The sequence below is a fragment of the Terrapene carolina genome, unplaced genomic scaffold (genome assembly GCF_002925995.2).
Source record: "Terrapene carolina triunguis isolate 2854851 unplaced genomic scaffold, T_m_triunguis-2.0 Scaffold42, whole genome shotgun sequence".
Taxonomy (NCBI): domain Eukaryota; kingdom Metazoa; phylum Chordata; order Testudines; family Emydidae; genus Terrapene; species Terrapene triunguis.
This window is the reverse complement of record NW_020664393.1, coordinates 7,785,017-7,808,498: the sequence shown is the minus strand read 5'-3', so window position 1 is coordinate 7,808,498 and position 23,482 is coordinate 7,785,017. Positions and strand designations below refer to the sequence as shown.

General features: G+C 38.5%; 1 protein-coding gene across 2 annotated transcripts in view; it reads left to right on the top strand.

Moving 5' to 3' along the window:
• The window catches only part of PRDM1 (PR/SET domain 1), a 26,548-nt gene extending 5,936 nt beyond the window's left edge, over positions 1-20,612 (top strand). Inside the window, exons 2-6 of one of the 2 annotated variants that reach the window (XM_024198934.1) lie at positions 1,580-1,699; positions 7,719-7,968; positions 18,135-19,237; positions 19,638-19,766; positions 20,037-20,612. In XM_024198934.1, the coding sequence (XP_024054702.1) occupies positions 1,580-1,699; positions 7,719-7,968; positions 18,135-19,237; positions 19,638-19,766; positions 20,037-20,612 (2,178 nt within the window). Of the gene's footprint in view, positions 1-1,579; positions 1,700-7,488; positions 7,498-7,718; positions 7,969-18,134; positions 19,238-19,637; positions 19,767-20,036 lie in introns of those variants that run through there. The other variant, XM_024198933.1, reaches the window with a different exon arrangement.
• Positions 20,613-23,482: the final 2,870 nt, after the last annotated feature.

The window sequence follows — 23,482 nt, the reverse complement described above, 5'->3', positions numbered from 1 at the left end:
ACACACACACACACACACACACACACACACACACACACACACACACAAGCATAGCCCCATTTTTCAGCAAAGATTTAACAGCAGAAACTGGTTGGGTTTCATGTTACAAGGCATAGTTACTTTTACAAAATACCATGTACAATGCAGAATATTTGTTAGAGCACTATGAAGTGCTTCAAGTAAACCTAAATGCTTACTCATATGAACAAAGTACATAATTTAATTTATTTGGCTGTGTTTGTTTATTTGTGAATTTGCAGAATTCAGGAATCAAAAATGGGCTTCCAATTATTAGTGCCAATCAGCAAGGCTCTGCTGTAGTTCTATGGTTTCATGAGTTCAGCTGGCATAATGAGAATTATTACCCAGTAAGGTGTATGAGAGGAATATGTTTAATTGGCTTTACTATGAAAGTTCAGTAAGGTTACCAAACCAACAGCCTGTTTATTTCCCCTCCCTGCTTTTTAAGCAGTCTTGTAAAGTCCTGATTTTTGGTTTACAAAATTATTCTGCTTATAACACTGATAGAGAGATATGCACAGTTGTTTGCTCCCTCAGGTATTAATACATTAATTACTAAATACTAAATAAATTACTAAATAAAAATTCAGAGGACTGGTGGAGAACAGGGAAGGACAAAAACAAGAACTCAGCAGTGTGTTGTAAAGGGTTACTCAAAGGCACGTTCTTCTGAATAATGATGAATTGCTTCCTGATTTGTGGTCAGTGACTTTTTTAGTATAATTACTGTCAAGGAGGAAGCTGAACAGCTAGTATATGTATCTTAAACTTGGTACAGCAGAGCATTTTCACCAAAAACCTACACTTCCTTGACCAGACCCACGTAACACATATTACAGGAACCTCTGTCTCTTTTAAAGACAGTAATCTGTGAGTACACTTTCCCAAAGTCAGTTCATATTGATTGTTGATTTTCATTGTATGGTAACGGAAGAGTTGTAGGTTTTGGATGGTTTTTTTTTTTTTTTTTTTTTCTTCAGCCATTCAGCAAGGTACCAGAGCAATAAAAGGGGTTCATTTTTATCTAGAACTAGAGACTGCACTGAACCTACTTTATTAGAAAACTACACGAGAGAGGTGGCTTCAGCACATTGAAGTGCTTACTATTGAATATTATTGGTTTCTGAGACTAGAATTTTGACATTCACCTTTGATAAGAAAAGCTACTCTGTAAGTGGTTGGAAGTGTCAGTAGGTTAGAATTCTTTAACTTGCTGATTTTTCTTAACTCTGAAACACCTGACCTCTTGTTTTAAGAGAAGAAATTGCTTTCAGTGATTCTTTTCTGTTTCTGCTTACAAATACAAACAAATTTCCATAAGGCAGTTTTTCATTATTTATACAGCTGAAGCTCTATTCACCACTGGCCTCCATATTTTTCAGCAAGAAACTGTAAGTTGACAGGGTTTTTCATATCAGATGTCAATGTAGCTGTTAGTTTATTTCTGCTTTGCTGACCTCGCATCAAAAATATATTGGGCTTGGGGTTTTTAGTAAGAACAGGAGTGACTTTTGTTTTCTATTGAAGATGGGCTAATTATTTGCTCTTCTGCTTGCAGGTTACTGGAGTTGTAAGTAAAGAGTACATCCCGAAAGGAACACGTTTTGGACCCCTGGTAGGAGAGATCTATACCAACGATACAGTTCCCAAGAATGCAAACAGAAAATATTTTTGGCGGGTAAGCAGGAAAAAAACAGCTCCATGTTGATGCAGTAATCAGATCACTAAATGAGTACAGCTGAAAAGCTGGGTCACTTCCTGTTTCAGACCTGTGTGAGTGCAGGGGGCAACTTCTTTACTCTGCCATATATGAACAGAATTCTGAGTGAACAGTGGTGAACTAAGCTGAGTAAACCTCTGGCCCTCTTGGAAACGGGGACAGTGTGGGTGGAGAGTGAGGGAAATGCACGACAGCTCTTGGCTTTGTCTTCTGCAACACATCAGTGCTTGATCATATAAAGAAATAGCTCTGCAGCTTGCTGCCGGGGTAGGTTGATTTGCATTTCTACACAAGGAAATAGTAATGTCATTCGTTAAGACGAAGAATGTCATGTATTCTTGATTTCTAGCTAATACATACTTGAGAGTGAGTGGGACGTATTATATATTCTTTTATGCTGGAATTATTAAAATCTGAATAACTTTTTAAGCATGTTTCAAATTCAACTATTGTAAAACAGTGTTTATCTCTTCAATATGTGTATTTTAAATTAACAGACATTTCTAGGGCCAGTTGAGAAAATGTTTGCAAACTGGCTGCCTCATCATGTCCATGTACCCCACTAATGGCAGGCAGAAACGTTAATGTGATGTTTACTGCTCATAAGGTAGTGCAGCTTGGTATGGAGTAGGAGTCTGTGTGTGCTAACTGAGCACTCTGTGTTGATAACTTAGGCACCCTGGGGGAGTAAGGATAGTCTCCTTCCCTTCCCCCCTCCATTTATCTCCCACCATCCCTTTCATTCATCCCTTCCTTCCTTCTCCTGTTAATTGGGAAACCTCAGTGAACTAATCCCCACAACTTCCTCCACAAACACATTACCAATTGTGTATACATCATCCTTTCTGCTCCATCCCCTTCCATGGAACTGAACTTGTTGCTCCTAAGATCACTAAGCCAGTCTGTCACAGGTTTTGATGCAAATGTGGGTGAGTGGGAAGAGTTTTTGTACTCTGTATCTGAGCCTTGCCACTGGGAGTTTAATCAAATGGCTTCATAGTAGGCCCCAGGTTTGCTCTAATTGTCCTGGCACTTGCATGCATTCTTTATATAGAAAGACTACTGCTACACTATATGTGCATAAATGCATAACTTTACTTTTAGGCCTTGTCTACTGGCAGTGGTGTATATGGTATGTGTAGCTACACACTTCAGTAGAAAGTGGGCTACTTCCACACTGTGGTGTTGTAGCTACATGCGACAGTGTACAACTCTAGCTGGGAGAAGGCAGTGTAGACATGGGAGGCACGACTTGGGCACGTAGGGAGCCGTGTACGGTACATACCCTAATGTTCTGGTATGTCTTTACTCGCCTAAGCAGAGCCTTGTCAACTACATTGCTGTTTATACCTGTACTGGGGGGCATGCATGGTACATACTCCACATGCTGCTGTAAGTGTAGACATAGCCTTAGTGATCTTTTCTATAGCTCTTTTTGAGGCCTCTTAGGAAAAATTAAGTTAAGTAATTACCCTATTTGGGTTTTCTTATGCTTTCTCCCACAGAATTTTACTCATTGGCACATGGATAATAATTAACATGAACGTTCACACAAGGTGCAGGAGTGTTTTTACAATTGTGAGACCAAGATCTTGTAATTAATTTCCAGAGTCTAGGTCCCGGAAGGGACTTAGGTGTGGCAACGCTAAGTGTTGCAACAGCTAACTTTTAGATGCCCTGCTGCCCAGTGGAATCCTCTCAACCCTGAATTAGGTGGCCAGGCTCCTTGTGCAATCCATGGGAAGAGTTAGGTGCTAAAACAATGGTTTCACAGGGTGACGGGTTGAATCACAGAAACCCCCTTGGGAGCTGCCACCCGATGTGCAAAGACTACCCCTGCTTCTGTTTTCCCTGCCAGCTCAGGACTCCAGCATCCCGTCTTGCTGAGCGAGACACTCCAGTCTGGCTCCAACACAGACCCAGGGTCTGAATTACTTGTCCCAAAGTTGCAAGTTTACCTGAAAACAGCTCATAGAAGCGTGCTTGTCTTTAGCACTCAGATGCCCAACTCCCAATGGGGTCTAAACCCAGATAAATCTGTTTTACCCTGCATAAAGCTTATGCAGGGCAAACTCATAAATTGTTCGCCCTCTATAACACTGATAGAGAGATATGCACAGTTGTTTGCTCCCTCAGGTATTAATACATTAATTACTAAATACTAAATAAATTACTAAATAAAAAGTGATTTTATTAAATACAGACAGTAGGATTTAAGTGGTTCAAAGTAGTAACAGACAGAACAAAGTAAGTCACAAGCAAAATAAAATAAAAAGCGCAAATCTATACCTAATCAAACTGAATACAGATAATCTCACCCTCAGAGGTGCTTCAGTAAGCTTTTTCTCAGACTGGACACCTTCCAGGCCTGGGCACAATTCTTTCCCCTGGTACAGCTCTTGTTCCAGCTCAGGTGGTAGCTAGGGGATTCTTCATGATGGCTCCTCTCTCCCTCTGTGTTCTCTTCCACCCCTTTATATATCTTTTGCATAAGGCGGGAACCCTTTGTCCCTCTGGGTTTCCAACCCCCCTCACTGGAAAAGCACCAGGTTAAAGATGGATTCCAGTTCAGGTGACATGATCACATGTCACTGCAAGACTTCATTACTTACTTGCCAGCACACACATATACAGGAAGACTCACAGGTAAACACAGTCATCTGCAGACAATGGTCCTTGTTAATGGGAGTCATCAAGATTCCAAACCATCATTAATGGCCCACACTTTACATAATTACAATAGGCCCTCAGAGTTATGTTTTATATTTCTAGTTTTAGATACGAGTGGTACATTTCTACAAATAGGATGATCACACTCAGTAGATTATGAGCTTTGTAATGATACCTTACAAGAGACCTTTTGCACAAAGCATACCCCAGTTGCATTATATTCACTTATTGTCCAATTTTTCTAAAACTATCCCAGTTACATTATATTGACTTATTATCAAGTTTTTATAAAACCATATAGACTGCACAACGTCACACACAGATACAAACAAGTTGAATGAGGAGTTGCCTAAACTCGCCCATAGGAAATGCTGAGGAGAGGGAAGAAGGTATTTTAGGTGTCTATCTCCACTCAGGCTTCTTCTGGAGTTGGGCACCTAAGCCAGGTAAGACCTTTCTCACGAAAAAAACAGAGATAGAGACAGTAACCCACCCTATCCCATTATAGCCAATAGTCCAGTGGTTAGAGCACTCACCTGGGCCATGGGAGACCTGTCTGCAGATACCTGCTGTGCCTGGTTTGGAGCAGGGACTTGAACTTGAACACCGGCCTATGGACTAAATTTGCTCTCTTTCTGAACTGAATATTTAATTTATTTTATACCAAGTGGAACAGCTCCAAGAGGAGAGAGATTGAGCACCCCTTACTCCAGAAGAGCCAACAGTCTGGTGGTCAGGGTACACACCTGGAATATGGGAGACCTGGAGTCAAGTCTCTGCTCAAATTGAGCAGCATGAGAATTTGAAAACAGGTCTCCAACATCCTGGGTAAGTACTCTAGCCACCAAACTATTGGGCATTCTAGGACACCCGCACTCCAGCCAGCCACAAAAATTCCCCATCTGGTCACTGCTGACTGTCTTTAGTGCAAGGCCCTGTCCAGTAGGCCTGGTCTGAAAATGCCTATCTGGCCCCACAGATGGGGAAGTGCCTGGTTTTTGACTTAGGCATGAGGTAGGGTGCCAAGCAGCTCAGCAGTATCAGGCTTCAAGCAATTTTACACATGCCCAGCAGCAGGAACTTAGGTGCCATGAGACATTGCCAGCAGAAAGTCAAGCACATGAGGAATTTGGGTGCCTATAGGTTTACGTGGTAGCTGACTGGGTGATTTGAGGATCTAAGTGTTGAACTTAGCCCCACAAAGGCATCTAAGTCCAACACCAGGAGAAAGGAATAATAACTTGTGTAACATTACCCGTGGGGAATAATTCAGCAAATATTCAGAAAGGTTTTTAACTATTTTCCAGGATTTTAGTCATATTGCTGTAAGAAAGATGACCTCATTTTTGTGATGTTACTTTGCTTTAATGTAAAGCTTCTTGGAAATAATATAGGAGTCTTCTAAGGGTCATTACACTTACCATTATAATCTCTTGATTCAGTACAGACACACTGCCGTAACTCAAATGAATTCCTTCCTCAGGGACTGAAACAGTCTTGCACATGCAAAGGAAGCTGTGGGAGATAACTTCCCACATGCTATAAAAGGCATCCTGATTTTGCTGGCAGGAACAGGAACATCTGCTCTGTGTGAACATAAATGTTCCATGCAAATTACACACACAGATAGGAGAAGGGGGACGTGAGGGCTGTGCAAACCTCAGAGTGACATCATTTCTTGTAACTGTACTATGAGTCAGCACATTTTTAATCTTCTTGATAATATATGGAAATCTGGTGAGATGGCAGAATAAGGTTTTGTGGGGGTGTGTATGTGACCTCACGATACTGATATTTCTTTTTTTAAAAGAAGTACAGTAAATTGTACTATCTATGGACGGGTAACTGGAAGACCTTCAGTGTAGCTTTAGAAAGCAGCTTCCGTCTCTAGTAGAAGTGTACAGCAATGGAACCCCAAGTTCCTGGAAGTTTGCAAATCGGAGTAAACAAAGAAACTTGAAAACTCCTCTTGATAGCAGAATTCACCCGGCTCTGTTCCATTTTCTCATAACAAACACACCGCAAAATCTCTCACTAGCTTCTTTGATGAAGCCACATGTATTTCCCCCTTCTCATTTTACAGGAAGTTACTCTTAAAAGAAAGTGATTCTGGTGTTTACTGCCTGCATTAAAGGGCCAGCCTGTCTTTTTCCTTTTTTCTTCTCAGTTGACTCTTGCAGTTACTGTTCAAATGAAAAAGAAAGTAGTATGAGCATAGAGACAGAGAGATGTATTTCACTGATGAGATCAAATATATTAGGTCTGTTCTTTAGAAAGAGAGAGTTCCTGCCTCAAAGAGATTCCAATCTAAAATCCAAATGGCTCACAGTTTAAGACTAACTTTTACCCGATAACTTATTGTGAAACTCAGGCGTTCTTAAATGGCTTATTTCATCAAGTAGTGACTGAACTAATTATTTCCACAAATAAGCGATCTTAATTCTAAAGTACATATTTGTTGAGTTCATTAGATTTTCACTTAATTTTCATATTCTCATAACTTTGACAAATGACATTTTCACTCATTGAATTGGGTCTTTTTCTTGTGCATGTTGCCAAGCAGTTTTATGTGTAATTTTTTTTAAAAGTACATGTCTAAACATGTCTATTGAGAGGAAAAGTGACTTTCATAGACTGTCAAATGCTGGCCTCTTGCCCGGTCTTCAGTTATAGCAGGTGAAGTTCACCTTAGCCCCACCCAGCTTTTCCAGAAAAGGGCTACATTCCAAGTGTGAGCAAGTGTTACTTTAGGACTGTTGCGGGGGGGTGAGGGGGGAGGATGTTTGCATAGTTTAAACCTTCGGGCGGAGGTGGTAGGAAACTGCAAGTACAGAGGCCATAGAAAAAAACGGAGAAAGAGACTGTGTTTGACGTAGCCTAGCTAGTCAGTCTTATACACAGGTGACTCAAAGCATTAATGCAAGCACACAGTCAAACCTGAAGTCAACAGTATCACACACTTGTTGGATCATAGCAGCAGAAAAAGATCTCTAAGGTAGACTTACTTCAGACAACTCTTCATGTTCTGTGGCTTTCATGTGTGCACATTAATAGAGCAACACATTGACTAAACATAAATGGAAAAGGTAACTGGGAGAGTGTACCTAATCTAAAGTGAGATTTATTACTCTTAATGCCGAGAATGTCTTACTTGGAAAGGGAACACCCATTTCTCTCTTTATTTTGTTGTTTATTTGGTTGATCATGTGTTTTTTTTGTTTGTTTTTTTAAACCCTCTTATTTACCATATGTACTCTGTGTATGTGTATACACTATAGATATATATTCATAATATTCTCTCATCTAGATCTATTCCAGTGGTGAACTTCACCACTTCATTGACGGATTTAATGAGGACAAGAGCAATTGGATGCGCTATGTGAACCCAGCCCATTCTGTTCAGGAACAGAATTTGGCAGCTTGTCAGAATGGAATGAACATCTATTTCTACACTATCAAGCCCATCCCTGCCAACCAAGAACTACTTGTGTGGTATTGTCCGGACTTTGCAGAGAGACTGCACTATCCTTCCTCCAGAGAGCTGATGATGAATCTCAGTAAGTGGATTACAGTATAAACAAAGAATGCTAGTAATGTCTCTTCTGCCTATGTGATCTAATAATATGTTGTATAATTATATAGCTGAATCATCTGTTGTGTCACAGTAGGTGGTTTGGAGTAGACAGAAGGAATTTAAAAACAGAGTTTCTTGTGCTGTTTAAATACAAACAGATTATTAAAAATTTAAAGTTATTGGTTTATAATCTGAGAATTATCTGATGAAATCCTACATAGACAATTCCTCTCCCCCACCCCTCTCTTAAAAATAATTGACATTGCTACATGCTGAGACTTTAGAGATTCCAGGTTTCATGGGTCTATTTAAAAAAATTCTGCTGTGAAAATGTACACAAAGGGATGTATATTTGGGTTCCAAATGGACTGTCCTTACTGTGCAAGGAACTGGACCCAGGCCATGTGCATATCTTCCAAACTGTATGTTGAACTGATAGACATAAAGGTTAGAAAAAACTAACTTCATTTCTGATAACAACAAAACTCAATTCTGTCTCAAATCGGTTATAGTGTAGTTGCTTAACTTAATGCTAGAAAGATGTTGTTTTTTTTTTATTTCTTTCCTTGTGTGTCAAAATTGCTAATGGTGTGAAGATGCATTCCTTTTTTTTTTTTTTTTTCCCAAAGCTGTGTGTTCTGACCATCTCCAACTTTAGTCTTTTACCCCTAGATTTGATACACTACTAGGATCTCATCCAGAGTTAACTGAAAGCAGCAGAAAGATTCCAAATGGCTTTAATCAGACCCTTAGTAGATTTAATTTTCTGTTAACCTATATAATATGCCTATGTCTATGTAGGAGTTATAAAAATTAATGCATTATAATTTTTGTTTCTATGAAATGGGGTTCACTGCTATCTGGAGATGGAGAATGGGTTATAAAATGTCAGTATTAGTTTAGGAGTGGATCAAGATAAAAATGCAGTCCCCATCTTTGTATACAGCACAGACTGGTCAGAAATTGCCAATACACATTTCTCCTCCTTTGTACTTTCATTAGTTGCTTCCCAACCCCTTAGTGATTACAAAGCATGTTTACTCTTTTGAAACACTAGAAATGCTTATTTAGGTACTAAGGATCTGAAGTTCCTATGTTCCTTACTCAAACAACATTAATTTGCTCACTATAACCTTATCTCAAATGTAATTTCATTAGTTACCATGCAATTTGGTCTCCTGTTATGCTGAACTGTGCAGGCCTATCCATGTGACATGAGTGGGACATGTCAACAACATTAGAGATTCATTGGTTCACATGTACAAGTAGTTTGCAAACATATAATTATCACATTTCAAAATTTATCTCTGCATCCATTTTTTTCCATCTCTGCTGGCTTTTTATGTTACATGTACTCCCCACTGATACAGCAAGATATTTGTAAAGTGCTGACAGATACTCTGACTATTGACCAGATCACTGTGTGTGTCTGGAAGCATTCAGCATCTGTATCTTTATGAAACAATTCTGTAAAAGTAGGCTTCAGACCTGGATTGGAAGGCACTGGCTGTGTAAGGAAGTGTACTGTTTCCTAACAATTCTGTGTACTTGAAAATAGACTACAGAGAACAATCCTATATTGACATGTGGATGGACATAGAGACTTCTGATTTTTGACACTTATAAACTCTCTATCATTTTTATTAATTGTATTTAAATTAGAGATTTTCCTTGCCTTGCACATCCACAGTTTAGCAATACAGAGAACTGAGCATAAGTCCTTTAGTTTTTTTTAATTGGCTTCCTTCCACTGTTAGCATTGGCCCTCCCCTGTTAAATCAAATCTTGTCCACACTCTCCCCCATCCCTGTGACAAGTATGTTTGGGCATGGAGGCCTACAGTTAGGCAATAAAACCTTCACAATAGGTATAGCGCTGTCATTGGAAGCTTCAACAACTTTTCTCACAAACTCTTAGAAAAATTCCATTGGACCATAAGATGTTTGTGGTCTGTTCATTGAAGGTATAATGTTGAATTGTGAATGATACAGTGGTGCTGGAACTATTTTTGCAGTGGGGGTGCTGAAGGCAGAAACCATGTATTTGGGTTGTTATTACTACTTCAAACCAGAGGGTGTGGCAGCACCCCTAGTTCCAGCACTGATATTTCTCCAGTTTTAATATTAAAGATAGGTGAATTTCAAGATACTACTATGCCAGCACTAATTCTAACAGGTGCTTTAGCTTTCCTCTTCCCCTTCCTCAGCTGCCAGCTCTTGCAAGTTAAAATTAACAGAGACCCACCAATTTCTCCAGCCTTCCAGAGACACCTCAGTGGCAGTCTCCAAGCTAGAAAAAATCCAGAAGGACTTGTCCTGGACTGTTCAGACCCTGCACAAGCTGTAGATTTTAGACTTTCAGCATCTCCAGTGTTAAAATAATCAAAGAATTTCCTATAGCTTAACTGAAGCCCTTAATTGAAGGAAGTGATCAGAACCACCACATAGAACACACACATATAGACACACCCACTTGCCTCCATGAGGACATATATTTTTAACTTTAAATATAACCTCTCAAGTTAATTAATTTAGGCCCCAATTCAGGAAGGAGTATGTATTCAGGACAGCATTTAAGCACATGCTTAATTATGTGCTTTAGTGCTTTCCTGAATCAAGCCTTAGGCCCCCGTTCTGCAAACATTTATTCACAGTGGGACTACTCATTGTAGTAAAGTTGATCATATGCATAAGTGTTTGCAAGGAGATACAAGGTGTTTGTAGGATCAGGGCCCTGATTTGTCTTAGGGGGAGGAAGTATAATCTTACCATTTACATATTTCCATCTTCCTTTTTTCTTAATCTGTTGACATTGTTTTGAATCAAGATATGAGTAATAACAAAGAAAATCACCTTCAAATAGTGCCTTTATTAACCATTGTGCAATACATGTTTTAGGTGTGGTGACACATGATTTCTACATTCTGTGGACCAAGAAAATAATTTCCACTATTTCATCAAACCTACTGCACTTACTAAATAATGATTCCAAATGAATCCTGACAGTTACTAATAGTCTAAAGCCTATCATGCTTTAATATAACTGGCATAGATTCAGGAAATTTGATTGTGGTCCCTCATGTTCTGTGGAGCATCTCAGTTTTAGAGTTGTTGAGGTTGTTTTTTATTTATTTATGTATTTATTTATTTGACTTCTCCCAAAATAGAATCACATTGAATCAGGACATGACTGTGATACAATGTCCTTCATTGCATCATAAGATGATGCAATAGCCTGCTGTCCTGACAAGTTTGTCCCATCAGACAAACACAGGAAGGTGACACCCTATTTTGACAAACCTGTCTGAAAGGTTTGGGGATATAATTTGCAGACCTAACAAAAGCCTTTTTAACAGAGAAAGAAATGTTAAAGGGACACTAGCTGGGTTAAAAAGAAATCCATACCTGTGCTACGTTAACTTTTGAACAAAACATTTAAAAAAAATCTAATCTCATTTTCATTCTTTATCTGGCTCTCTTACATTTTGTACTTCTTTGCTTAAAACAGTTAAATACTTATTTTCCCATTTGTTTATGGTCAGTTTCACTTTGTGGTTTTAATGTACTAGGACAGTGCTACAATGTTTGGGTTGGCAGGAAATAGTAAAAAAAAAATTGGAATCTTAAAAAGGTCATGGAAAGATTTTATATAGGTTTTAGGTTTTGTGAGAGACCTAAATTTTGGGCTAAATTTGACTTTGTAGTGCCCCTTTAAAATGTTAAGAATTAAGGCTTCTTTCAAAGACCTTCCTTATGCAAATTTTTTTTTAAAAAATCAAGTCACACAGTCTTGGACCCATTTAGAAAACAGATGATCAAATTATATACTAGTAAATGTTGGTCTCCATTCTCGGTTTGAGTGGAAACGTTCTTTGTTTTGCCTACTTCAGAACTTCTAGGTTCTCTTTCTACTAGCAAAGGAGGTTCTTAATTTAGATCGAAAATGTGAATCGGCATAATTAAACTTCACCACTCGAAGTGTTGAGTAGCATTTTACTCTTGAAATGACTCTACCCGCCTACAACGGTTTTTCAAGTTTTTAGAAAAAACAGATCTTTTGTTTTTATTAAATCTATCTGAAGCTACAGCTAGGAGAGGCATAAATGAGAACAAAAAACTGACAGCTATTCAGCTCGCTGTGAAAATAGGCCCCCAAACACACAAACTGGAGGGGGCTGAGGGGCTTCAGACATAGCCTTTCTTAAACATTGTATTAAAAAGAGGTTTGCCTCCGTCTCTTACTGTTCTAAGGCCTGATCCAATATCCATTGAAGTAGGTTGGAGTCTTTCCACTGACTTCAGTGGGAGCTAGCTCAGGCCCCTGTGAGAGGAGCATCTTTTTGTCAGTTCAGTAACTTAATGATGCAATCCTATGGTTCCTGTTTGTCACAAACCGATCAACTATTTTGTCTCAGACCAGAGACTCTGGATAGATGTGTGATAGTGTATGAGTACAATAGGTGTTGTTATCACCAACGCTTAAAGGGAAAAAACCCACTTTGGTAAGGAATAATTCAATTTATGGGTACTTTCAAGAATAAAAATTACAAACCTCCAAATCAACTTCAACCCAGGTTTCAATCCAGCTTACCCAGTATGACATAGGAGCCTTTCTGTAGGGGAAAGTGACCAGGATGGTGATAGTGACTGTGAAATTCTCAGGGAGATTAGAGAGGCTATACAATTAAAAAACTCAATAATAATGGAGGATTTCAACTATCCCCATATTGACTGGGTACACTTCACCTCAGGACAGGATGCAGAGATCAAGTTTCTTGACACCTTAAATGACTGCTTCTTGGAGCAGCTGGTCCTGGAACCCACTAGAGGAGAGGCGATTCTTGATTTAGTCCTAAGTGGTGCACAGGATCTGGTCCAAGAGGTGAATATAGCTGAACTGCTTGGTAATAGTGACCATAACAGAATAACATTTAACATCCGGGGGGGAAGAGGAAACACACCAAAGCAGCCCAGCACCGTACCATTTAATTTCAGAAGGGCAACTACACAAAAAAGAGGAAGTTAGGTAAACAGAAATTAAGAGGTACAGCACCAAAAGTGAAATCCCTGCAAGCTGCATGGAAACTTTTTAAAGACACCTTAATAGAGGCTCAATTTAAATGTATACCTCAAATTAAAAAACCTAGTAAGAGGATCAAAAAAATGCCACCGTGGCTAAACAACAAAGTAAAAGAAGCAGTTAGAGGCAAAAAAGCATCTTTAAAAAGTGGAAGTAAAATCCTATTGGGAAAATAAAAAGGAGCATAAACTCTGGCAAGTGACATGTAAAAATATAATTAGGAAGGCCAAAAAAGAGTTTGAAGAACAGCTAGCTAAAGACTCAAAGTAAAACCAAAAAAATTGTTTGGAGTACATCAGAAGCAGGAAGCCTGCTAAACAACCAGTGGGGCCCCTGGACGATAGAGATGCTATAGGAGCACTCAAGGACAATAAGGCCATTGCAGAGAAACTAAATGAATTCTTTGCATCGGTCTTCACAACAGAGGATGTGAGGGAGATTCCCAAACCTGAGCCATTTTTTTTTTTTTAGGTGACAAATCTCTGGAACTGTCCCAGATTGAGGTGTCATTAGAGGAGGTTTTGGAACAAACTGATAAGTTAAATAGTAATAAGTCACCAAGACCAGATGGTATTTACCCAAGAGTTCTGAAGGAACTCAAATGTGAAATTGTAGAACTACTAACTGTGGAATATAATCTATCATTTAAATCAGCTTCTGTACCAGATGACTAGAGGATACCTAACGTGATGACAATTTTTTAAAAAGATTTCAGAGGTGATCTCGGCAATTACAGGCTGGTAAGCCTAACTTCAGTATCAGGAAAATTGCTTGAAACTGTAGTATAGAACAGAATTATCTGACACATAGATGAACACGATTGTTGAGGAAGAGTCAACATAGTTTTTGTAAAGGGAAATCATGCCTCATCAATCTATTAGAATTCTTAAGCAAAGTAAGCTGTCATGGGATAAGAGGGAAGGTCCACAAAGATCAGTAACTGGTTAAAAGATAGGAAACAAAGAGTAGGAATAAATGGTCAGTTTTCAGAATGGAGAGAGGTAAATAGTAGTGTCTCTCAGGGGTCTGCTGTACTGGGACCAGTACTGTTCAACATATTCACAAATGATCTGGAAAAAGGAGTAACCAGTGAGGTGGCAAAATTTGCAGATGATACAAAACTTCTCAAGATAGTTAAATCCAAAGCAAACTGAAGAGTAACAAAGATCTCACAAAACTGGGTGATGGACTTGGTGTTGATAAATGCAAGGTAATGCACATTGGAAAACACAATCCCAACTATACATATAAAATGATGGGGTTTAAATTAGCTGTTACCACTCAAGAAAGAGATCTTGGAGTCATTGTGGATAGTTCTCTGAAAATATCCACTCAATGTGCAGCGACAGTCAAAAAAAACCTAACAATGTTGGGAATCATTAAGAAAGGGATAGATAATAAGACAGAAAATATCATACTGCCTCTATATAAATCCATGGTACACCCACATCTTGAGTACTGCATGCAGGTCTGGTCGCCCTGTCTCAAAAAAAAAAAAAAATTGGCATTGGAAAAGGTACAGAAAAGGACAACAAAAATGATTAGGGGTATGGAACGGCTGCCATATGAGGAGAGATTAATAAGACTGGGACTTTTCAGCTTGGAAAAGAGACGACTAAGGGGGGATATGATAGAGGTCTATAAAATCATGACTGGTGTGGAGAAAGTAAATAAGGAAGTGTTATTTACTCCTTCTCATAACACAAGAACTAGGGATCACCAAATGAAATTAATAGGCAGCAGGTTTAAAACAAACAAAAGGAAGTATATTTTCACACAACGCACAGTCAACCCATGGAACTTGTTGCCTGAGGATGTTGTGAAGGCAAAGACTTTAACAGGGTTCAAAAAAGAACTCAATAAATTCATGGAAGATAGGTCCATCAATGGCTAGTAGCCAGGAAGGGCAGGAATGCAAAGCCGTGCTCTGAAGTGTCCCTAGCCTCAATTTGCCAGAAGCTGGGAATGGGTGACAAGGGATGGATCACTTGACGATTACCAGTTTTGTTAATTCCCTCTGAAGCACCTGGCATTGGCCACTGTCTGAAGACAGGATACTGGGCTAGATGGTCCATTAGTGTGATCCTGTATGGCCGTTTTTATGTAGTTCCCCACATTACACTCGTTTTACACTCTACTTATGTACTTATTTATGTGTTTCATCTGTCCGATATCCCCCACTGCAGAGGTATGTTCAGGTGAGATTAGCATATACAAGGAGAAAAGGCAAATAAGAATTTGAGAGAAAGATAACATGCAAATTGAAGAGGTCTGGCATGATTATACTTGAAAATACTCCTTAAATAGTTGAGGCTCCTGTCTACACACTGAAATTAGTAGGAGGGAAAGTATTATTGAGATCCCTGAAAGGAAATGGCAATTAAGTTCAGTCTGTCAAGTGACAATGTTGGACTATTGTGCAAAGAAAATTACATTCTGTGAATAGGCTTTCTTGTAGTTCACTCCTACACATAACAAACGTACCTTACACACCCTAATTGTTTAATCTCATCACACAGGAAGATTCATTCCTTCAGCTGAGACAGTCTGGGTTCCTATGTCATTTTTCCAGCAGAGCTGTCTCTTCTTCTTCCTCTACCTTTTTTCTTTAAAAAACAGAAGTGACAATTTTAACTTCCTGCTTGACAGGCCTTACTGATATGGGCCTGATAAGCTGATATTTATTTTTTGTCTAGTGGCTTCACAAGCTCTTCTCCTCTACGAGCTTTCAATAACCCCGATCAGTATCTTTTCTGATAGTGTCACTCTGAATGTTTGCTCTGTGCTGCTGGCTCAGCAAGGAGCAACTGATAATAAGACAGAGATAACATCTCCTAGAACTCCACTAGGGAGACATGGGAGCTCTTGAACCCAGCAAACTAATATATTTATATTAAGACTTAAAATTCTGGTGGGGCGGGGAGGTTATATAACTGATTACTAGTTCACCAAGACAGACAACATTTCAAGTAAAATAGATTTTGTGACTTTAAAAATAAATAAATAAAGCTGTGTCTAGGTCGTTATTTTCTCTCTCCTATTTTAATAGGATGACTGCTATTTTACAGGGATAAGCCAGGCTCTTAGTTGCCTGGGGCATTTCCCAGAAATGTTGGCCAAGGAGAAAAAGGAAAATTCATGCTGTTATGAAAAGTGGCCTGGGCTGTTAAAAGTCCTCACATAATAGATAAGGCCTCCATTTTTTTTATTTATTTATTTTTTTTTTTTAAGGTCTCATCGAAGATCCACTAACTCACACAACTGCAATGTACACCTTTAAAGAGTGAAGTGTTGAGAGTTCCTTGTTTATTATATTATTATTATTTGTTATTAAGGAAGTTGTGAGACCTTGAATAATTATACTGGTATCTAGAAAGGCAATTGGGAAGTTGGTTGATCGTAAAGTACTCTGTACTTCTGTTTGTGTTTTCTAGATAGTATTCCAATTTAAAGCATTTGATGCTTAAACATATGGACAGCTCTATACTTTAAACATTTATTGAAGGTATAAAAGCTGCTCATATTTTTGGACTTGTCATTGAAAACCACATATATGCCTGATGCTAGTCTCGTGCCTCTTGATGAAGATTCGACTTTGAGAGTTAATTGATCTAAGTGGAATAAGACTTTGAAAGGTCCTTTTTTTAACCCCAGTATTTTAAAGTAAAGGATCATTTTTTGCCTCACAGTGTAATACTGCAAATTATAGATTCACTAAATGATGCTTAGTGTTCAGACAACAAACCTATGACAAAAGGGGCAATGCTTACTGGCTCTTAGTATATTGCCTATTGGTTTTAGCTGATCCACCAAAAATAAGTAAAGTTTTTTACTGACCAGATCAGTAAAGAAAAAAGTCAATAAGTAGAAACTTTGCAATACTATCAAATAGCACTGCTTCCTAGTGTCAACTGATAGCAGTTTACCATTGGATATGCAAAAACATAGACACAAACAGTTGTGAATATATTCTCATTATTATTTATATTACCATTGTACCTAGTAGCCCTAGTCATGATTGTATAAAGCTTCTCTTATGGTTTATCCTGTAATAAAACATCATGCAAACAATCACTGTATGGTTATATAACTACTAACTTTAGGAGATTAGCTAAAGCAAAATTCTTTCTACTAAAGATATCTTTTATGGTAATTTTTATAGATCATATGTCTGGAGAGGTATAAAGAGATTCTGAGAGTAGATAACCTAAAATGGCTGTTCTGAACAGATTTAAATGGACACTAGCAAGTATTTTGTTTCAAAATGTAGATTTCTAGAGGGGGAAAAATTGACTTAGGCTGGAGCCATGAATCTTGCTTTCCTTTGCTCTACTTTCGTGTAGTCTTTATAAAGTACAGCTGGAAGTAAAGGAATTTGCACACACTGAATGCCATAGAAAATCTGCAGTAAATAGCCTGCTTTGTTGTAGATGTTACTATTGAATGACTAATGGTCTGTTTACTGATGTAGAATACCTTCTTTCTGAAGAAGGCTTTCATCCTAGCCAGTCCCATATTTTTTGGTACTGTAAGTAATTGAACTGGCTGGTGAAGTGCCTGTTGTGGTTTGGCAAAGGTTGATTTGCCATGCCTTGCTATTCCAAGGAGAAGCGTTTCTGAGAGCTCAAGCTCGCCAAAGGCTTTCTGTTAAATCCATGTTATTAACAAATGCTCGTTTATCCCAGTTATTAGAAACCTATTGTATGAAGGGAATTTATAGTGGATCTACTCAAATTCATGCGGAGGGAGGATAAATCAGTTTGAACATTGACGACTGCCACTCTCAGAACAAATCATCCTCAGACTGCTCTAGCTATGTGTATACTTGTGGATATCCCTTATATTAACAGTGTATATCTGTCCTGCTTTTTGTTAACTCTTTACATCCCAAAGTAGTCCTCCTTTGCACAGAAGCTAACTTTTTTGGATGAGTTAAAAGATGGTACTGACAAGAGTCACCTGTTCTTCTGACCTTCTGATTAAGCTTGTAGAGGTAGATTGTACTAAAAATGAGGAATGTTGTTCCATATTGACTTGTTAAATAATCATTGCCTTGTCTTTGTCTTTCAGCACAAAGCCACGTTAATCCAAAGCAGCAAAGCACTGATAAAAATGAGCTTTATCAGAAAAGTATCCCAAAGAGAGAGCATAGTGTGAAAGAAATCCTGAAAACTGAACCCAACCATTCAAAAGGAAAGGACTTATTCCAGACTAACATTTCACCAATTACTCCAGAAAAACACTTGGATGACTTGAGAAAAAACTGTAGCCCGGAAAGGTCTTTCTTTCCTCGTGTTGTCTATCCAATCCGACCTCACATTCCAGAAGATTATTTGAAAACTTCCCTAGTTTATGGGATGGAAAGACCTAGCTACATTACTCACTCACCCATCCAGTCTTCTACCACGCCAAGTCCTTCAGCAAGGAGCAGCCCAGACCAAAGCTTAAAAAGCTCAAGCCCACACAGCAGTCCAGGGGTTACAGTTTCTCCTCTGGCACCTACTTCTCAAGAACACAGAGAATCTTACCCATACTTGAATGGACCCTATGGCTCAGAAGGATTGGGGTCTTATCCTAGATATGCACCCCCTAGCCATCTCTCACCGTTTTTATCCTCTTATAATTCCCACGTTCAAAAATTCCTGTTACCTCCGTACAGTATGAGCTGTAATAATCTGAGCGCTTTAAACAATATTAATAGCATCAACAATTTCAATCTGTTCCCAAGGATGTATCCTCTCTATAGCAACCTACTCAACGGAGGAAGCCTTTCCCATCACATGCTGAACCCAGCTCCTCTTCCAAGTTCATTGCCACCTGAAGGAGGCCGTAGATTGCTACAACCCGATCATCCAAGAGACTTTCTCATACCAGCACCTAACAGTGCCTTTTCCATCACAGGCGCTGCTGCTAGCATGAAAGACAAACCATGCAGCCCCACCAGTGGGTCCCCCACAGCTGGCACAGCAGCCACTTCAGAACACATAATGCAACCTAAACCTACCTCAGCAGTGTTGGCTGCCACCAGTGAAGAAGCCATGAATCTCATGAAAAGTAAGAGGAATGTGACTGGTTACAAAACCCTTCCATATCCACTGAAGAAGCAGAATGGGAAGATCAAGTATGAATGCAATGTTTGCTCCAAGACCTTTGGCCAGCTCTCCAATCTGAAGGTAGGCATTAAGGCAACAGCCTAATTATAAGGAAAACATTCCCATCTTTAACAAAATATATTACATTTTCATCATGGTTGGAAAGCTTATTTTTTTCCCTGTAACTTACCTAGCACCCATGCTTTCCTTCTTTTAAGAGACAACCAATTCATCTAGGTTTCATGCTATACTTATCACCATGATATCATGGTAGTAAACGTGATGGTTTTCATTTTTTTTAAAATATATTTATTTTTTTAACGTTGAAGTGGCCTAAAAAAAGTAACTTGATGATTTCCATGCAATGTGTTCTGCCTGTGGGATGCCTCTAGTAACTTTGCAAATGTTTGAGGGTTTTTGTTTTAAAAGTACTATGTTTGTAGTTACTGGAAACGACAGTAAATGTTTTGTTTCTCATTAGGTCCACCTCAGAGTACATAGTGGAGAGAGACCATTCAAATGTCAGACTTGCAATAAAGGGTTCACTCAGCTGGCTCATCTCCAGAAGCACTATCTGGTACACACAGGAGAAAAGCCTCATGAGTGTCAGGTATGTAGTGTTCCATGCACGGCGAAATCATCAGCTTCACTTTTTGCCTGCTACAGCATCTGCCAGACAAGCTGTAGGCCAAATGCTACTCAACGAGATTAAAAAGTTAATTTGGGGGTGTTTAGACTTTCACATTTAAAACAAAGATGCAGTGGTGGCAAGCGGCTTTTTCAACACGCCAGGCTTTCCTATTTATCTGCAATTACAAACAAACAAAAACAACCCTCCCTCTTACTCACTTATTTTTTTTCCTGTCGCCTCCAAAATTAGGTTTGCCATAAACGATTCAGCAGCACTAGCAATCTAAAGACCCATCTGCGACTCCACTCTGGAGAAAAGCCTTATCAGTGCAAGCTGTGCCCTGCTAAATTCACCCAGTTTGTACACCTGAAGCTGCACAAGCGTCTCCATACCAGGGAACGGCCACACAAGTGTGTCCACTGCCACAAGAGCTATATTCACCTCTGCAGCCTCAAAGTCCATCTGAAAGGCAATTGCCCTGTAGCCCCTGCCTCTGGCCTCTCAATGGAGGACCTGAATCGTATCAATGAAGAGATTGAGAAGTTCGACATCAGTGACAGTGCTGACAGGTTGGAAGATGTGGAGGACAATATCGATATGGCATCTGTTGTCGAAAAAGAAATACTGACCATGCTCAGAAGAGAGATAGAAGGAGCTAGTCTTAAAGTATCTTTGCAGAGGAACATGGGAAATGGACTTATCTCCTCAGGATGTAACCTTTACGAATCTTCAGACATGTCAATTATGAAGTTGCCTCATGGTCATCCACTACCTCTGTTACCTATAAAGGTCAAGCAAGAAACAGTTGAACCAATGGACCCTTAAGACTTCTTTGGGGGGAAAAAAAGTGATTTTTATTTATGACTTGGCAAGTCAGGGTGCCTGTAGCAATTGCTTGTACATAGTTTCTATGCTGCAAAGCAATCTTGGCTTACAGTAGTTTCCCTCATCCTCCAGTTGAAAGAAGGAACTCCAAAGTTACTGTATTCTCAGGGCATGAAAAGAGGCAAGGACTATGTATTGCCTCCCCACTTACTAAAGACAATCATCAATCCATAATTACCTTTTCAATGACAGTACTTCATAATTTATTATGCAATTTACCATTCTAAAAGCAATAATTAGCAAACGTTTACAATGACCAGAAAATTCGTTGTAATTTTGAATATAAATCTTTATATTTTTGTCTTATGGCCATTCTTTGTAGATAATTTTTTTCTCTGCACATCTGTTTTAAAAACCTAAGATTAGGGGGGAAACATTACTTCAGTAAATGTGTCTATGTACCAGTGTTTTTGAAAATGAGGTTTTTTTATTGCCAAAGGTAGGTATTTGACATGTTGAATGGGTTGAAAAGTGCTGTGTACTTTCATGGAGCAGGTAGATGTACAAAATCATTCCCCCCCCAAAAATGTGACTAGCAGTAAACAGGGGAAAGAAAACAGTACCTGCCTTTCTGTGAGTTGTAGAGAGATTCTTCTACCTGCAGCACTACCCATAACAGATGTGGAATAACAAACACCCAGCCTCACATAAATAATACAACAGAGAGACTTTTAGAAAACAATAGTAGACACATGTTACATTCTGTGACTTTGTAACCCAAAGCAATGCATGATTGTGAAAAAGTGGCTGTTTTTAAAAACGACTATTAAACTTTTTGCAAAAGCAGTTTAAAAGTCAAACATAGAGATATCCCAAATGTGCTGCCTACAAGGAGCATTTGGCTGAGATTTTATTGCCAGAGTCTTCTGGGGATCAAAAGATGGTCAGATTCCTTGAGAAATAGGGGTTTTTTGTTTTTATTTCCCCACACACACACACACACACACACACTTTCCTTGGGCAGAAGGAGATAATGAAGTCCTTTCCTGGCACCTTTTTTTTTTGTTTTTTTTTGCTTCCTGTACGATTCAGAGTTTCTTCAGTATTTGTGTTTGTACATTTTGTGGTTAATTTAATTAAAGATGAAAAGGGCATTGGCAAAGTTGTTGAACAACAATTACCTCATTGCGTGTGTCCAGTGGTGCAGAAAATGCTGTTTTATCTAATGCTTTGCTACTTTAGAGAAGAAACCAAATGTTCACAGAAAAGATAGAATGCACGTTCTCTTTATCTTTTTGTTTTGCTAAGCCCAAAGATATCATGTTGGCATTGGAGGTGTAGCAAAGAACACATGTATATTTATAGATATATTTATATCACTATACCATATATGTATATAGATATATATTTATACCACTTAACTTGTGAGCCAAACCATGTAATAAAACCTATTTTTCATCTAAGTGTGAAGATCAAATGTTATCCAACTTTGCATATCGTCTGATGACCCCAACATCAGAATGCTGCGTTAAGGCATTTATCACTTGCTGGTACACATGCACAGTTGCTCATTTGGGGCCTGATCTTGCCAAACACTTACATTAATACCTTAACTGATGTGCAGTCTCACAGAATTCAGTGGGATTACACACTTCATAGTGTTTGCAGGACTGGGTCTTGGATCGCCTCATATCTTTGCTGGATTGTTTGTTTGTTTTTTGAATAACCAAACAACAAGAAAACTTAACTGAAAAAAAGCCTAAAAATAAACCAAAAGAAATCAAAATCTCAACCATGTATGGTATAAATATAATACACAATGGTGAAGAGTGGAATGAACTATTTAAAGTAATTTGGGTTATTTAGAATGACCCTAACGTCTCATTTTTCTCTGCCCCTTAAGAGTGATATGGTCACATGCAACTTGCAGAAAAATAAATAGCATTATTACACCCTTTACCACTGTATACATTCTATCTTTCTATTTACTTATATTCTTATTAAATTATAGATTTAAATAGACCACTTCATAAAGCCAGGGTTTGGGGATTTTTTTTAAAATGTCATTCTAATGCCTTCTACTAATAAATAAATAAACCCCAAACCAAGGAAGTCTCTAAATATAGCTTTTGAAGGACTACAGTTGTACGTTCATTACATTTCTGTTCCTATAAATCGTGAGGCTGACATCTTTTAATGTAGCAATGGTTCTCAAAAATAGTACTTAACTGTAGGATAAACCAAAGTATCACTACTGTCACTGGGCACACACTTCTCCTTTTATTTGCCTGTAGTGCTTTCTTTGTATTTGTTACAAATTTTACAAAGATTTATATGCATCAGCTTTAAGAATTGTTACTCCTCTTTACTGTTTTTTCCACTTCCCTTAGAACTTTTACATGTGAATGTAGCAACAATCAACAGTGTTTTTTCTCTTTTAAGAAAGACTCTGACCAAAGTTAACAAGCTTTTTACTTTGCTAGAACAACAAACTATCTTATGTTTACGTACTGGTTTACATCGTTATTTATGTGCGAATTGTCAAAATGTAAATTAAATATAAATGTTCATTGCTTTATTAATGCTTCACTTGTCTTCGATGTCTTACACTGTCTGCACACGCAACTGATTTTCAGACTACATTCCCACCCTTAGCCACAAACACATTGCATACTGACAACTATCATGGCATGAATAATACTGACTTCTGCCTTTTGTGAGAGTTTGATTCTTTCTAGAATTCAAATGCAACATATAACAATGCTAGGGTTGAGTACAGTATTTTCTTGACTAAATCACTCTCTTGGTTTTTAGCCTATAACACTTTCTTTCTTTTCTTTAGAATTTCACAAGTTATGATGAAAGCATTT